This window comes from Metopolophium dirhodum, chromosome 7 (genome assembly GCF_019925205.1).
Source record: "Metopolophium dirhodum isolate CAU chromosome 7, ASM1992520v1, whole genome shotgun sequence".
NCBI lineage: Eukaryota > Metazoa > Arthropoda > Insecta > Hemiptera > Aphididae > Metopolophium > Metopolophium dirhodum.
The window spans coordinates 12,335,122-12,354,531 of record NC_083566.1 but is presented as its reverse complement, the minus strand read 5'-3'; the positions used below and the strand labels follow the sequence as shown (position 1 = coordinate 12,354,531).

At 27.4% G+C, this 19,410-nt stretch overlaps 1 protein-coding gene across 2 annotated transcripts in view; it reads left to right on the top strand.

Annotated features, from left to right (window-relative positions):
• LOC132949721 (furin-like protease 2) overlaps window positions 1-19,410 on the top strand; it is a 146,872-nt gene that overhangs the window by 110,397 nt on the left and 17,065 nt on the right. For both annotated transcript variants that reach the window (XM_061020752.1, XM_061020751.1), the window contains exons 9-11: window positions 10,859-11,004; window positions 11,848-12,012; window positions 16,249-16,366. In XM_061020752.1, the coding sequence (XP_060876735.1) occupies window positions 10,859-11,004; window positions 11,848-12,012; window positions 16,249-16,366 (429 nt within the window). The remainder of the gene's footprint in view (window positions 1-10,858; window positions 11,005-11,847; window positions 12,013-16,248; window positions 16,367-19,410) is intronic.

Sequence of the window (19,410 nt, the reverse complement as noted above, 5' to 3'; positions counted from 1 at the left end):
ATCGTACTCTGCTCACTAGAAGTACATACTCCATCCATTCTTAAGATCCCCAACTACACTTTTATCATTATTAACTGCACGATTTCGATATGTATATTCTGTTCAGTGTACGATTCTATATAAAGACTTTTTTGATTTTTCACTAAAAAAATCATTTGTAACGAAATACAACAATGTATGCTATACTAACGGAGACGAAGATGAACTGAAGTAGTAAAGTAGTAACCGTATTACAGTTAATTTTTTTAAATTATAATTTATATTCATTGCCTATTGCATCTAATATTATTATTTTATAGGTAGGTACTTGTTTTATATTTTTCAAGTTCCATATAATAATCTTCATTCAATAATTTAATCTCAGAAAATCTGTTATATCAACATCGGTGTTGGAAGGCATTCTATTGTTTTTTTCATTATAACCAATAATTAATTTCAAACAATATAAGAATAAGAAGACAATGCTTCTGTCAAAACTTAAAATTTAATTTTTTAATCAATTTAAGATTTTCATTGCGTTAAACTCATGTACTACTTCCTTATTGTATCCATATTATGTATATTTATGAAAGCGACGATTATTGTACTATTAAATTATTAATTCTTTATATAATTGAAATATTGAATAACACAGGATAAGAATTAAAATCGAGAAATCACAAAATCAATAACTATTTCCTTATACTACTTAGCATTACCTACTTATAAAATATATGTACATAAAATATTTATTAAATATATATATTTATATAATAATATAACTGTGTACATACGGTCCTCCATTTCTCGTAAGCTAATATAAGCTGTTTATTATAATCTACAATTCACAGAACGTATCTCTCTGGTATACTGGGTAAATTAATTATAGACTTAATATAATGTTTGAATGGATAAATATATATTTGGTATTTACTGATTCAGTTAATCAGATTTACTTATAGATAAATCAATTTTAATGACATTTATATTCGTCAACTCGTATATATAGTGAGGTATACCTAACAAGAAAAATAATTATATTGCATGAATTTAATTAAAATAATATCAATGTCAAGTGGTTTTTCTAAATGAAATTAAATATATCATATTTCTTAGTAAAATTATAAATTAAACGTCAAACATCTTAACTAAATTAGTTATTTGGCTAAAAAGTAAAATGTATAACATTTTGAATCAAATATACTTTCTACATGTACTTCCTACTTACTATCATAATAAGAACACACTATAAGTTTATTAGATTATATACCTACGTTGGTAAAATGTTATTAGCATAATTTTGAATATTTAACGCATTTTATAAAAAAAATCCACGTTAGTGTAACATATGGTCTATTATTAAATCATTTGCTTTTTAAATACAATAGAATTATATGAATCATATTATTTTTTATTTGTTAGCACAACTACCATGATATAATTTAACTTTCTATACATATAATATACGTTTACCTTGCGATATTCCGATGTATAATTTATTATTTCAATAACATAATACAAATTTCCTATAAAAAAAAAGAGAAAATAGAGATAAAAATGTATGTATAATTATTAAAGTTTATAACTATCAACCTAAATCACAAATATATAAAACTATATCACTATATAACATTTTCTGACTAGGAATGTATTTTTAATATTTTAGATTCTGAGCAAAGCGATGTATCGAATGTATTGATTTACAATGTGTGAGTGTCTTTGTGTGTGTGCGTGTGCTTGTGTGCGTGTGCAGTATCTTGTTCGATGGGAAAGTGAATCCTTATCTAATATTCTAATATATAAGTTAGTGGTCAAAATTTGAAATTCCCGGTAGATTTCTAAAGCGCCGGGAAAATCAAAAAAAAAAATATGGGTAAGTGGATGTCAATCTACTGTACAGTAGGTTACAAGTGGGTCACTGTAATGGATGGCGTTAAATTTGTATATCATTGTATAAGAAAAACGATTCTGAGCGAAAACGGTCAGTCAGCGTATGATATTACCAAGTACATTTGATGATATTATTATGAATAAAGTAATTTATATATAACCTATTCACGTGGAGCCTAAGAGCCTTGTTTTCAATTTTCAATTCTTAACTATAAAAGTTGAATTTTTAACTACAAAATAATTATTAAATTATAAATTTGATAAATATTGTCAAAATTTGAACTTTAAATGCTTATAAAAAAATTGTGCTTATGTATTTTTAATATTTTTCAACTGCTATTAGAACGATATATCAGGAGCCCTATATTAAATTTTCACGCTTTTTTACCCAACAAATAACATTTTATTGATATTTATAGAAAAAAAAACTAAATAATTGAATACTGACAATGTCCGTAAACCGCTCAAAAAGAGTCAAAATATTTTCAAAATTTTATCGTGTATAGAAAATGCTAATACAAACATTCAGTGGAATTTTCAAGTATCTACAGTCATACGTTTTTTAATTACAACAAAATAAGAAAATCGTTACATGAGAAATCGAGTGAATATCAAATGTTATAAAAAATATGAATTTCGGACGCTCATAAAAATTTAATTTAAGTTTCTTGTAGACATTTTTTTTTTTTGATAAAGGTAGACAAACTTATGAGTAATCTTATAATACATTTTCAAATCTTAGATTTAAAAAGAAAAATTTTTATGAATTCTCAACTCAAAATAATTTGCTCATTTTCGTGATTTTTCTGTATTTTATCAAAATTTGAACTTTAAATGCTTATAAATAAAAACCGTGACTAAGGATTTTTAATTTTTTCATCTGCCTTTGAAACAATAACTAGGAGCCTTCTATTAAATTTTCAAGCTTTTTTACTTAACAGATAAAATTTTATTGATATTTATAGAAAAAAAAACTAAAAAAAATGGAAATTGACAATGTCTGTAAACAGCTCAAAATAAGTCAAAATATTTGGAAAATGTTTTGGTGTATAGGAAATGCAATTGTAAACATTCAGTCAAAATTTCATTTCCCTACGGTCATTTGTTTTAGAGTTGCACCAAAAACCAAAATCGATTTTCTCGAAAACAGATTTTACGTAAAAATTCCCGTTTTCCTTAATTTTTCTTTTGTTTTTCACATCGCAAAACTACTAGGAAATTTTTACTTTTGACCCCCCAAAGTACCAACTAGATTCACTTTCCTATCAGAAAAGTTACTGTTGAAAAAATCCAAGCACTTTTAGTGTCCTAAAAGGTGATGACAGACACAAAAAAAAATAAAAAAAAAATCACACATCATTGTAAAATCAATACATTCATCGCTTCGCTCAGAATCTAAAAGTTAAGGAAAACCGGGAATTTTTACGCAGAATCGGTTTTCAACAAATTCGGTTATTGGTTAAATTAAAAAAATGACCTTAGAAACATGAAATTTTCACTGGTTGCTTATATTAGCATTTTCTATACATGGTAAAAATTTTAAAAATATTTTGATTTGTTTTCAACAGCATTTTTAGTTTTTTTTTCAATAAATACCAAAAAAATTGTATTTGTTAAGTCAAAAAATGTTTACAATAAAAAATATTAAAAATAAATTGGCACATTCTTTTATAAGCATTTAAAGGTCAACAATTTATAAAATTTAAAATTTAACAATTATTTTGTAGTTAAAAATTTAAAAAATGTTCAACTTTTATAGCTAAGAATTGATAATTTAAAACAAGGCTCCTCGTGAATAGGTTAGGTATATATAAATTACTTTATTCACAATAATATCATCAAATATACTTGGTAATATCATAGGCTGACTGACCGTTTTCGCTCAGAATCGTTTTTCTTATACAATGATAGTATATCATTGAATTCAAATTTAACACCATCCATTACAGTGACCCCTTGTAACCCACTGTACATCAGAGCGACATCCACTTATCTACTTTTTTTAATTTAATTCCAGTACAGACAACTCATGAGAAACGACAGGAACCTACCTTGTGTTAAATTTTCAAGCTTTTTGACTGGGTGAAAATTTGTTATTAAACACCCTATCATTGTAAAATCACTCGCTCCGCTCTGAAAGTTAAAATATTAAATCAATATAAAACTTTCTATTTTTACGTTTTATTCCTGTATATAAATTATTAATTTAATTTAATCTTATAGATTTGTAATATCTTAACTACTTATAAGTAATAGGTATATTGTATATTGTATTATTATGAAGTTGAAATTACAAACTTTACCCGACATAGTTGGTAAGTAATGCAAAACTTCATATTTGGATGTATAAACTATAATAAACTTTACAGTATTAATACATTTTTCTATACCAATATATAATATATATCATCAAAAAAGCTCAAAGGTTATATTATATATAAGTATAATTTAATAATCAAGTCAATAGTTATTTAAATAATTATTAATAATAATCTTTGCAAACAAACAAATTAAACATAATAATTTTCAATATTTTTTATCGATTTTCTAATATAATTCCGAAGTTATTTTTAATAAATTCGAAATCGTATACAGGTAAATTTTATGTTATATTTATACCTACGTGTTTAATCAGAAAAAAAATATTAATTATATATTGTACATTGGAACTTAAAATATTATTTATAAATATAAATAGGTATACAAAACATCATCTAAATTATAAAGTATATATAAGAATTAATATGCTCATTACTGACCACTTTAATTGTATTCTTATATTCGATGCATAATAGAACAATATTATTAGATTATAATAAAGTCATAAACTCATCAATGCGGGATAAAGACTAATAAAAATAAATTAGATCAAAAAAAAAAAATCCATTATATTTACTTAATTCATTAAAGTTTTTTTCTTACTCAAAAATAGATACATTTGAATTTTAGATTTTAAATTATGCTTTTCATGATAAATATTTTTGACTGAAAAAGTGAACAATAAGGACTAATGATAATAAATATTTTTATTGAATAAATTAAAATTCTTATTAATTATCATGCAGTATATTATTATATTAACTTAAATATTCTGAGTGCAATGAGGGTGTTATTTGGCTATTTTGTTACCTTGTAGCTTCAAATAAATATTCTTTTATTGTGATCTGTGATTAAAAGTAGAAGACATTATCTTATTTTTAATGGAACTGTCTGTTTGAAATGAAAAATTAATGTTTTTTTTATAACTATGCGCAGTGGACTGAAAAATCGGAAAAAGGGATAAAAATATTACATACGTGAAATTTTACAAATAGAAAAATAAATTATATGGGAAAACTGATGTATTAAATCATTCTGTCACTTTGTTATAGTTGTTCATTACACGTTATTATAATAATACTTAGAAATACAGAATCCTGTAAAGTTTAAGGTTAAGGCAACTGTAAATAACATTGAACAAACAAGCATAATTCTAAGCAACTTTATTTTAACTTATTATCTAATTGTTTAAAGTGCAAATGATTTCATCATCAGCTTAAATTATGAATAATGTAATATTTTGTAATAGTATTTCCGTGTAAACTCTTATACTCGTGTAACGAATTCAATTAAAAACGTTAAAATGTCTAATAAATTAAGGAATTCCATTATGTCCGATGGTTAAGAATATGACTGAGCTGATATCGCCGTGTGAATTGGTTGTACAAAACACCAAATATTAAAAACATTATTATCGTAATTTTTGTATTAAGATATCAAAACTGAAAACACTATAATATTTTGTACTCGTCAGATGTTTGGACCCAAATTTCTCGAAAAAGATTGAATATTTTATTTTTAAAAGGCCCAGTACTCAGTTGTGAGTTCTAGGTACGGTGCATCGATATCAAATCTAAATTTATATAGGTACAATTTATCATTATATGTTATCCGTAGGGACACATTGAAATTTGATTTGAAGATGTCGTTTTATAAAATCAAAATTAAAACCTGTAGGCATATAATAATGCCTATATTGCAGAAAATACAAAGCATATGTACCTACAGTACCTATATCAACAACTGAGTTTCATTATTAACTTCAAGATCGTCGTCAGCGTGTTTACCGTTCAACAACCAATAATCTCCCGAAGTCCTAGCCGATAGCGATTTCCGTAGCACGCGGAGGCGTGATGTCAGGCGGCGCGCTCGAAACGGCGACCAACAGTCGTGGCGTGTGAAGGGGTTGGGAGTTGGCAATATGATGAGGAAGTGTAAATATAAATATATATATAATGTAGTATATATATAAAGCTTGTAGTGCGTGCGTACGACGCAGCGTGTCGTCGTCGAAAATCTTCTTTTATTGTCGGAAACCCGGCAGGGGGTCAGAAACCGTTGAGAAAAACGCAAACTTCGAGCCAGCTACATGTACACAAAATGTGTATACGTATATAGTTTATACATTCGGAGTGTCACGTCCGGAGTTTCCTCGCGAAAGCCCGAGGCTTTTCAGCCCTTGAGCCACTGCTGCAAAACTCGTCGTGAGGAAATCATATACTTGTGAAAGGTTTCGGACCATGCATACTATTTCGCCGTATACAATGTAGGTATACGTATATTATGCATATATACCTATATACAATATACTACATATATATGTATTATGTATAAAATATATAAGCTGCCACTATTTTGGCGCATCTCGATCGATTCATTTCGAGTTTGTCCGGGATATATATTATTACTCCGTGACCACCACACTGCAGAGATCACGGGACAAAGTTTAAGTCCACGTATTACATATTACATACGAGTGGCTTATATGCGTATATGAATTACCTACAAAACCGTCTAAAAACGTTAAAAATCTCCTCGGCAAGTGTCCTGTTTAGTCAAATCGACGTCCTCGAGCACAAACTTGTTTTCTCCTCCTTCCATACCCCTCTCATACCATTCGCCAATTGATTGTTATAAGTTAATCTTAACAGTATTATAGAAATAAATACGGCTTAAAATGTTATTATAATTATAAACTGAATATTTTTGAACTGAACTTTTTATCATGAATGTTATACATAAAACAAATATCCGATTGAAAACTAGGCAAGTATGTACTAATTACTATGTATATATATTTACCAGTGCACACTATATTCATCTGTAAGCCTTTATCTGTGTAGATTTGATAAACAATTAACTATCTACTTATATATACAATTTTAGTTGGTTTTTTTCGTGAATCATGTATAAAAAAATATATTTATATTGTATATTATGTATAATATTTATATTATTTGTATATTGTAATATGTTTATTCTACACATGTTCACAAAAAATTCAACAAAACTTATATATTATTATTTTTAATTCGAGACAGGTACGCTTACGGCTTACCTAATTAATTCCTTACAAATACTTCCTAACAAATCATAATATTCTTATCATGTTTTATCATTTGCAAATCTTTGAAATAAATCTTTCTACTCAATACTTATTGCAACTTCAGACTCCGTACATATATACATATGTAAGAGGAATAATATTATTATGAAATTTTTTCAATTTCTAGTGATGAGCATGAGCTAATATGTTATTACCTACCCTTTTAGAATTATGAACGAACGTTCACAACCCTACAATTTGAACAGAGTACCCAGTAGGTACCTACATTATATATTTGTATATTACAATTTTTAGGACGATTTCTATTGATGGAAATGTATAACTTATTATTAATATTAAATAATCACGCTTTCAATAAAGTATGAAAAGAAGTTTTTTGTTTTTCTGGCATGCATTAAATAATATTGATTCGGCATCAACTAAATATTGAAAATATAGGGACATGGGCTCTTATATGGGGCGCACTCATATTTTTAAAAAACTAATTAATGCGGTCTAGCGGGCCAGTGGCTTTCTTTGCACCAACCAATCACTGCTCGACGCGCCGTCGTATATCTTACCACGACAAGCTTGTCCACCGGATTGGTCGATTCGTTGGTTCCGCGTTATAATATATGTTGCTGTGGAGAACGATTGGAGTGATTGGAGTGAGGTGCTTGCGTTTTATGTGCATACGCAGGTAATAGGTTTACGTCAACGAGATAGGTAGAATAAGAAACGAAATTGTTTTAAGCTAAAAGCGTTGGCGTTTTACGATCAAACATTTCTTTTTTTTTATTATTGCAGGATTGATATATAAACTGTTTATCGGGACAGAAAACATGATATTCAGTATTCACCGATGGTGACGTCGCTATAAAGAAGTACACAAATTTAAACACAATAAACTAAATATAATGAAAAAAAATAAAAACTTTATCCGATGCAACAGTCTGCGGGTAAGCCAGCGGATTGATGATTTTAAACAAATATGCATGGCATAAAGTGTAGCCGTGTAGATACAGTTTGTCCCTGTACAATAGCAAAACACTTTGTGTAATGATAATTCAAGTAAAAGTTATATTGAGAATACCGTCTTATTGTGTAAACATCAGTTTAATAAGAAACGAATGTTATAATTGAACTTCAAAACAAAAACCAAGCATAAAGATATCTGAGAAAAACACTCAATGTCGAGTGCGTTCTCGAGATCGTTTTATGATAAGCACACTTGTGAAAATCTCAACATAGAAATTAATAGAAAACGGACCACGTCGAAGACAACAGATGATTGAGGCTCGTTGATTTTAATATGCCTTTGTCTTATTTAAGTAGGGTCATGTATATAGTATATATACATTATACATTTGAACGTTATTGGTATTTTGCTGTAATATTATCTTTTTGATGTTTTTGAGTCTGACTTGTAATTCAATACTTGACTGTTTTCCAGTAAATGCCTCTTGAGCGAATTATTTTAAATTAAAAATAGTAACATACTATTTTAAGTTATGAGCATGAAAGTTGTCAGTATTACAATACGTTTTTTTAATTTCCTCTTTTTTTCAACACTAAAGCAATGTTACTGTATACCCCTATCCTTAAATGTTTAAATATATGTATATATTAAACATTTTACGGCAAAAAATAATACAACAATTTCAAGTATCCTAAGTATTGAATTAATTAGTATCTAATGAAAAAGTAATATTTTATCTTACCTATGTGAATTATAAAACATTTGATTTGGTAAATGTTAACAAAAACCAAAATTATTTGATAATAATCTATTTTTATATATTATTCTTTTTTAAATGCGTATTATTACTATTGGTTGTTTGTTGAACAACTTTTTATAACTGTTATCTAATTTTTTAACTATTGTTATGATAATTAAAAACTAAAATATTACCTAAGTATGAAAATCAGAATAATATTAATGGCATTATCCTTTAATTGTTTCTCAATTTCAAAGACTTTGTAATAGATTGCAATTAATAAATAATCGTCTTTAGTGAATTTAGTGAAAGATTATCTGATCAGTTATACATTTATGTACAACACCCTCAACTTAGCCATGTCTATTAATAACGCATCTAAATTTTGGTCTACCTGGGTCAGGAGATTACATCTTACTATTAATTTAAAAATAATGCGTTAATAGAAAGTTCAAATTCAAAATTATAAAGCTATTGAAGCTTAAAAAACCAAATATATAAATTGTGTGTAATTTGTTATCGATGTCCGTTCATAATTAATAATTATTAATGCAATAACAAATGTATTATGATTGAAAGAGTATTAAAAATGTGGAACTTTTATTTTGAATTTTGTCCATAGACTATTTTAATATTATAATAGCGCAGTACATTACAACTTACAAGTATTAATAGTAGGTAATAACTTATATGTAAATATATCGAATATTATCAATAGTTTGTATATAATGAAACGTATTTAGCGTTAACAACAAACATGGCGTGTATGTTATTGTTATTTAATTGATTATTAACTCAGTATTTTCTCTTATAATATTTTACTATAAAAATTAATAACATTTGCAGTGTTTTAATAATTTTGTAATTTACTGCTATAACGTTAAATGTATCGTATTATCTAATTCCAATGCTTATTATAGCTATGAGCCTTCTCAAAGCTTAATTTCTACAATGAGGATCATTTCGTATCTTTATTGTGTTCGGATGCGATTAAGTATTAGTCTTTCATTTGGAGACAGTACCTAGTATATATATCATCAAGCGTTTATATTTTTATAATCTATCATACACAATGTAACTTAGAAATTAATTTATGTTTATCGATTGTTATTATTGTATTGGTTATAAATACTGTGCGGAGCATTTTTTTTATCATCACATTTAGCCATTTAAGAGTAAAAATTTGGTTCTAACTTCGACATTAAGGGTGTTATCTACTATCTAGTATTAAATTTAGTTTGATTTAAACCCTGGTTTGGAACTGTAGAGTGTAGGCATCAAAAGTAAGAAATTCTTTATACTTTTCACAATAAAAGGGAAAAACTAACAAAAAAAAACCGGAAAACCTGGAATATTCACGTAAAAGTAGTTTTTGACAAAATTAATTTTTTTCCGAACGAATAACCGTATAAATTTTAAATGTTTACCAAATATTTATATAGGTACTAAAATTTTTTATACATGAAATAATATGTATTATTTTTTATTTATACAGTTCCCTACTTTTTTAAGTTTTTTCGTTTAATATGTAAATAAAATGTTTGCTTCTTAGTCAAGTTTGAATATAATATAAGATAAACAATCCTTAGTAATAAATGCTACTCATCTCTTTTTCTAGGAAATAATTTATACAATTATTTATCCATTACCAATACTCTGCTGGAATGACGATGTATCTACAATCTATACGTTCAAAATTGCGGCTATACAACCGAGCGAGTTCCCTGTTTTTTTTTTTTTGTTTTTTTTTTAATTATTTAATATAGTCTGCAATTTTGAGGAGATTAGAAAGGTTAGGGGTTAGGCAAATTTCAAACTAAAAAAATAACTTCTTCTCATCGTGCGTGCGTGTATAAGGATTGAGTTAAATGCATTTATATAATCGTATATGTGTTATGTGTTTTAGATACAAACCGTGGTACCTTGAAGAATGTTCATCTACGCTAGCGACCACTTATAGTTCTGGAACTCCAGGACACGACAAAAGCGTGGCCACCGTGGACATGGATGCCAAATTACGACCCGATCACATTTGCACCGTCGAACATACTGGTAATTTTGATTTTAAATGTTGTAACGCAACACAGAATTAATATTATATATTATTATTATCTATTTGATCCGTGACATGGATAAAATTGTTTCACGCAGTCGTTGTTAGTTGTTTATTCGTTGGACTTATTTTTCACGACAGTTAATTTCTTCTAATTAAATCGGAAAAAGGACTTTTGCGTTCATTTGAATTATTAATATACGTACAAGTATACATGTACGCGTATTTTTTTGTTTTTGTTTACTCAGTTTCCGTATATTAAACTCCTTAAATAAAGTTGTTTAACACATCTACAGGTTGTCGTCCCTGGAGTATTGACAAACTTTTGTACATCGTTTTAGATTAAACTCCTGTTTATATTCCAACACGGGGATGTGTTATTCAAAAAACAATATTTCAAGCATTCTTCTGTTCTGAGTTTTTATCGTCTCGATAAATTGTTTGCTAATCAATTAACAGTTGTACATAAAGTTATATATTATTTTGGGCGCGGTGCCTATCGCACGGCTGTAACGTTGTTCGTACGAATAATTACACGTATTTATTCTTATTGCTGCCAAATTCCTGAATAGAGCCACTTAGGTTGATTTTCCTTCAATAATTTAAACGGTTTGTGCTTAATTTTATAATTTTTTTTTTTTTACATAATTGTTCTGCTTCCCACATTGTTACGTTGGAGTTTTATAATTACGTTTTAGCCAGTTTGATATTATTTGATTTATTAAATGCACCTACAATAACAGTATAACACACACTTTCACATAAATTAAATATCGTACATAATCTATCACGTTTACCATTAATAAACATTATTTTCACATTCGTCAATGGGTCATTTTCAGGAACATCGGCTTCGGCTCCGCTAGCTGCTGGACTTTGCGCACTGACACTCGAAGCAAACCCTGCATTGACATGGCGTGATATGCAATACATTGTGGTGCTCACGTCCAAATCGGCACCACTGGAACGAGAAGGAGGTTGGATATCCAACGGAGTGGGTCGTAAAGGTAAACTAAAATAAAGTAGTATAGTAAATATTATAGTATACAATAGTATATACATACCTATATAATGATAATATATATAAAGCGCGCACACACACACATACACACTTATACAATAAATGTATCATATAGTTTTGCGTTGATGGTGGGAGGGCTAGATCGTGAAATATCCATGCCCCATTACCGACTCTAGTGGTTGATAGGGGGAATGGTAGAAAGTTATACTCTGTGCTTGACCACTGGTCGTTGGTGGCCTCCCGTGGCATGTGTACGTGACTGTCCGACAGTGCACAATAAACTCATTGAAGAAAATTCTGTTTTCGAAATAATATTTCTTCGGTTTGGGCAATATAACCAACGCCATTTTTTCTGATAAGCTAAAAAAATATATATATTTTCTGATTTTCAATATATGTCTTCAAAAACCGATTTATTATTAGTATTATTTTTTTTTTCATTAATTTTGCTTGAACAATTTAACGCTCTATATAACTACGGCGTAAGCAAACAATTACGCCAACCATCTCGTTTTCCAAACAAAAAAAACAATTCGAAACAATTACATTTTTCTATGACTTTTATACCATTAGTATACATTATTTAGTTAATCCAATGAACTAAAAGGATTTATATGTATTAATTTAAGCATGACGTCATGTATATAGTATAGTCGTATGCTCTACTAAAAGCATTTTCTTTTTTCGATAAAAATTTTATTGCAGCTTAAGTTTATTTTCAAAACAAAAATGTTTTAAAAACTGTGGATTTATTTTATTTTATTATTTTATTTGTTTTCAAATCGTTAATTGTATTATATTTAATTTTGTAACATTTAATTTGGCATTTATCCAATTTCATTTAATAAACTATACACACTCACATATTATATAATATATATTTATTGTACTTTTATACTGACACTGAATTTGTGTGTTTGATAGCTTTGGTAATTTAAGTAAGTATAAATATAATTATAGGTTGTTGGCAGCAGCTAAATGTTAACGCTTAAAATTATTATGTCGCTTTTGATGAATTGCTTAAGTTAAGCCACAAAACTGCAATTTTAAAAACAAAATATTTAAACTTTTATTAAATTATGAACATTTCAACACTCATATATTTAATCAATATTATTAACTGAAAATTGAAATGTAGGTCAAAAATGTAATAATTGACTAGAAATGTTTCAAACATATATTTGAAGTAATTATTAAAAGCTTAATCATTTTGAAGTTTAAACATTATTATAAATTCCATATTGTAATCAACAATCGTCAACTCCCGTGTAATTATTATATATAATTTATTTTTATGATTTTGTATAATATGTATAGTTAATTAGGCGTATATAAATGAAATGTAAATTGTAATGCATATAATTATAATATCGTCATAAATAGCAAATTCTTTGATTTTTAGAAACTAATAAGAGTTAATACAATTATGAATCAATACTTTTTAATTTATTCAATTAGGCAGATTTTTAATGTTTTTTTTTTCAGGTTAAATCTAACTGATAATTTCGTACCATTTTAGTGATAATCACATAAACTTGTATGAATATTTTTATGTAGTCTGTAGATATATTATTTATTCAATTGAATTTGGTGCTATATAAACTATAGTTACAAGTAAAAATAACAGTAATTTTATTACATAATTAATGATTTTAACTTTAATGTGTAATTATTACTTCTTACTAGTTACTGTGATACTATTTTAACAATATTATTAATTAAATAATTACAAAATTGTAATATATAAGTATTACTTACAAACTGTAAATTATGGTCATCAGTCATAATAGTTGAATTGTTTTGATAATTTCGCCTAATTAGGTATAAGTAACAAATTCTGAAATACCTATATTCATACTAAATATTATGAAACTACTAAAAAATTGTAGTTAATGTTTTAGCCGTGATAATTCTTGTATATTATGTGCAATATGACAATTTCATAACCCAAACCTCTTTTATTAAATCCCTACAATATTCGTAAATTAAAGATTCAAAAAAGTAATATACTATATCAAAATACATCTATTTTGCTGTGAAATATCCACATGAATAAACATTTCAAATTAATTTAAAACAAACAACTCTACATTGAAGTACAACTAAACTCGAATAGCTGTGTAACTAAACATATAGGTCAACCAATTACCTTTTATACTTTCATTTTATTAATTTAACCCCATCCTATTGTAATGTTATTTACAGCGCACATAAAATGTATAATACATATTATGTGTGCATCAATATCTCGTCAACAATTATTCTATGACAAAAATAATTTTTAGATATTATACAGTATTTTTAAAATATTCAAAAGTCTACATCGATTTTCTGACATATTATAAATATAACAGAATTAAGGTATTTAATCAATCATCGAAAATCAATACATTTTTTTAACAGATTACTGCATTATGCACAGTGGTAAAGAGGGCATGGAGAGGAACGGATTCTCCCTTCTTATTATAGTTCAAATTTTGCGTCCCCTTTAGTTTTAATTCTATAAATCCTAGGGACGGTTAAACTGTTAAAGTATGTATAAATGCAAATAATATACTAATTAATAGCAATACTATCCCAGATTACATGAAACTATTTTTTATATACTGATAAGTGATAACCTATATTCTATAGTTTCGTATAATATATTAATATGTAGTACATGTAATGTATATCATTATTTTTAAACGACACAGTTCTACCAATTATCAGTTTGAGAGAAGACATTATACTATAACTATTATACTAAAGCAGATGAGATGCCTAGATAAATATGATTTTTTTGCAAATTATAATATCTAAATTATATATTTTATTGTAATTATGTAAATATAAGTAGTATGTATTATTCATGGAAATTTAAAATATTCATAACATTACAATTTATAATATTTTATTTCTACGGTTATAGATTAAAAACAATTATTTTCAAAATATATGCATTTTGATCAAGATTTACAAAAAATATGTTTGATAAAAAAAATATAATAACATAGAAATTTTTGGTGAAGAGCTAAGAGATAGCCCAATAGGTTATTCCCTCTACTTTTTATCATATCAGTTTAATATCTGTTATTATAGTATATCCTCTTTACTTCGGTATTATCAATAAATTGTTCTAGTTTCTGTAAAAATAATTGTTGTAGCGTGGGTAATTTACTGGTTAAAGTTTTTATATCAATTAATTTCTCGGAAAAACTAAAACACAATCAATAATGTGATCTTCTATCGAGAAAGTATAAATAAAACCTAATGACACTGTTTTCTTGATCGAAAGTCACTGAGAATAATATCTATGCATGGATAAGTCTCTATTTTTTTTTTTTAATTGACTTTCAGGAGGAGTAGTAGGGGTAGTATAAATGCTTCATTTACTCCAATGTCAAGTAACATATATGTACCTAGTATAAGTGTGTGTATCACTATTCGTCAGAGACATTTAATTTTTGTATTTGAGTTACATTTTCTGAGTTAATATAATGTGCAGTTTTATGTACAAATGCGTTTTCATTTAAGACAGCAAGTCTACTTTTCCAGTTGCCTATTTATTTCAACCACATAATTGATTTTGAGATGGATCATTAATTTTCTCGTTTCCATGCAGTGTTCGAACAGATTGCTCAAACTCGAATGCATGTCGTTCACACGTAAAAACTACGACCGTATACAAGTCAAATATAAAGTATTAGACGCATTACTTTCCGACACATAATAATAATAATAATAATAATAATATTATTTAATATTATTCCTATAAATCTTATTTTTAATCCAGTGGAAAACAGTATGAAAATATTGAAATTTATTGCTACTCGTGTACGTTTCAATTACTCGTTAAAAAAAATTATAAAAACTCGTATTATATATTCAAACGGTTCGTGTTCATCACCACGATTTTATGGACGTTCAAAAACCCACAAACGTAAAATAAAAAATAAATTCTATTTAGCTGCTGTGACGTTTCGCAGGATCCGCAAACCGCGAACCGAATCGAATGCAATTAACCCTAAGCCTGTTCGTAACATGTTGGACGTGTGCGTCGCATACATTATATATTAATGAGATATATATATACACTTAGGTACCTGAACGCGGAAAATAACCGTAAACGTAAATACTCGTGTATATTATTATGTATTGTGTGACATACCACATACCCGTAATATAGGGGATATATATTATCATGTATTTATATTGTTTTTGTTTTTGCGTATTTTTATAGTGAGTCACAAATTCGGGTACGGTCTGATGGACGCGGGTGGGATGGTGTCATTGGCCGAACAGTGGACAACGGTGCCACCGCAACACATTTGCAAGTCCCAAGAGATCGCCGAAGAAAGGTGGGTACCCGAAATTGTTTTCGGTTATTTTTTTTTTTTGTATTTTTTCCTTGCCGCTTAGTTGTTATTTGGTTCTATGCAATATTTAAGCACCTAGGTATATTAATAAGTTTAGTTATATTATATATTATTATACAACTATGTACTATAATATGTCTATGTACCAAGGTGATAAGAAATGTAAACGATAGCGACGGGCGTGTTTATATAATAATATTTATAAATTATATATTATATAGGGTGTATATTAGCTATACATGCATGTGCGTGTGTGTGTAAAACGTGCACTGGCATTCACCAAAAAAAAAATAATAAAATAAAATCGGGGAGACCAACTTGTTCTTGGGGCGTGCGATAAAAGAAAAAAATGTTTATTTCCCTGAGGAAACTCAATGTATAATTTTAAGTCGGCACCTCGTCCGTGACCGAACTGTACACATATTAAGTATAATACTATAATAGTATTATATAATACGAGCCTTGTGTGAGGTGCTTACGTGCAGTATATAATTATTATACGTTAACTTGTAATAACCTATATGAATTATGATCGACCGCTGCGACCGGTGAGCAAACCTGCTGTAGAAAGAATAAATACCTTAATTGTTTTATTTTCCAAACACAGCTATAATATGGTTTATACCACGTGGTTGTTGACATGCGTATATAATTAACTCGGGGGCGCCGTTATATTAACAGTCAATACGATAAGGCATTTGAGCTCCGATGTCCGCTCGGTGTAGAACTCAACATGTAAACATTGAAAATTACGAAGCATAATTAGGGTTGGCACTTCAGGAAATTACCAGATGGTTACTAAAACGGCGGAATCGTTCCCGGGTATATACAGGCAATTAAAACGTATATTTTTATGTCATTTTTTTTTTTGGTAATATATACTTAATTTAACTACTTATGTATAGTTTTAAATTAAAATTATACTTGGAAACAATTATTTTATTATCCTAGAGTAACGGTATTCATGCCAAAATAAATATTTATCGCAGTAAATCAAGAACTTATCGTTCCAATAAAATTATATAATCTAACTGTTATTAATCTTCAACTGGATGTTGAAGTTGATAGGTGAGAAATTCTATAAAGAGAAGTATTGGGCCTTAGTCCTGATGTATCTAATATTGATAATAGATTGAAGCTACAGCATCGTGTTCCCTTGTAACCACTGAATTACTATTATTACCTAATAACTATATAATATAACCGATGCGATAAGTGCCATGTGGATATTAACATTTACCAGTTCTCAATTAACTTTTAATTTTGGCACGTTTTTATCTTTATGTTTTATAATCATATCTAAAAGTTACATATACAATACATATTCTATTATTTTATAGTGGCGTTTAAATGTTTAATAGCATCTTTGCATATTTTGATGAAAGTTTAATAAAATTCAATAGGCACCTAATTGGAAAATTGTGTACCCACAAAAGTACCACTAAAATTTCCAAACATTTAACAAAAGGGAACTTTTGTAAAATTCCACGACCAACAAGAATTAAGATTTCAAAGTACAGCCTAAAACTGTTGCTAGTATTTTAAATTGATAATAAATTAAAGTAGATAGGTATATTTTAAATAACTAAATACCTACCTACTCATAAAATGTAAAAATATTGGAAGTGCATAAAGTTTCTCAGGTTTAAACATTGATGTTATTACATCTAAATAATGTAGAACATTATAAAATTCCAATGACATTCAATGTGCATATAAGTATTTACTATTTTTAAATGATTTTTTTTTCTATCGTATCTATTATTAATTTTTAATCGGTTTTAGTGGGAATTACAGTTAAATTTGTTGTTAATTTACAATTAAAACATATTGTATTGTATTTGATCTAAAAAAACGGAGAAGTTGCTCTGCTGTATAATAGATATGTACTTCTTTATTTAAGTAAGTCGCTGTAATGGTTGTTTAAAAATTGAATTCAATGATAAATCACTGTATACGAATAATGATTTCGAGCGAAGATGGTCTGCGAAGCGATGAATGTATTGGTTTTACAATGATAAGTGTTTTTATTTTAATTTTTTTAATTATTTTTATTTTTGTGTCTATCATCACATTTAAGGACAGTAAAAATGCTTAGATTTTCTTCAGTAACTTTTCTGATAGGAAAATGAATCTAGTTGATACTTTAGGAGGTCAAAAGTAAAAATTTCTCAGTAGTTTTTAAAAACGACGTGAAAAACAAAAGAAAAATTAAGAAAAACCGGGAATATTTACGCAAAATCTGTCAAAATCGTCGATTTTGGTTTTTGGTGCAACTCTAAAACAAATGACCGTAGGTACATGAAATTTTGACTGAATGTTTATATTAGCATTTTCTATACACGATAAAATGTTGAAAATATTTTGACTTATTTTAAGCTGTTTACGGACATTTTTAGTTTTTTTTTTATAAATATCAATAAAATTTTATTTGTAGATTAAAAAAGCTTGAAAATTTAATAGAAGGCTCTTAGGTTATTGTTTTAAGGCAGATGAAAAAAATTAAAAATCCATAGCCACAATTTTTTTTTATAAGCATTTAAAATTCAAATATTAACAAAATACGTAAAAATGACGAAAATTAAAAAATTTTCTTTTTAAATCTAAGATTTGAAAATGTAATACAAGATTATCCATAAGTTTGTCTACCTTTATCAAAAAAAAAAATTTCTACAAGAAAGGCAAATTACATTTTGCGTTTGAAATTCATATTTTTACAACATTTGATATTCACTCGATTTCTCATGTAACGATTTTCTTATTTTGTTGTAATTAAAAAACGAATGACTGTGGGTACTTGAAATTTTACTGAATGTTTATATTTTCATTTTCTATACGCCATACAATTTTGAAAATATTTTGACTCTTTTTGAGCTGTTTACGGACATGGTCAGTTTTCAATTTTTTTAGTTTTTTTTTCTATAAAATCAATAAAATGTTATTTGTTGAGTAAAAAAGCGTGAAAATTTAATTTGAGGCTCCTGATATATCGTTCTAATAGCACTTGAAAAATATTAAAAACTATA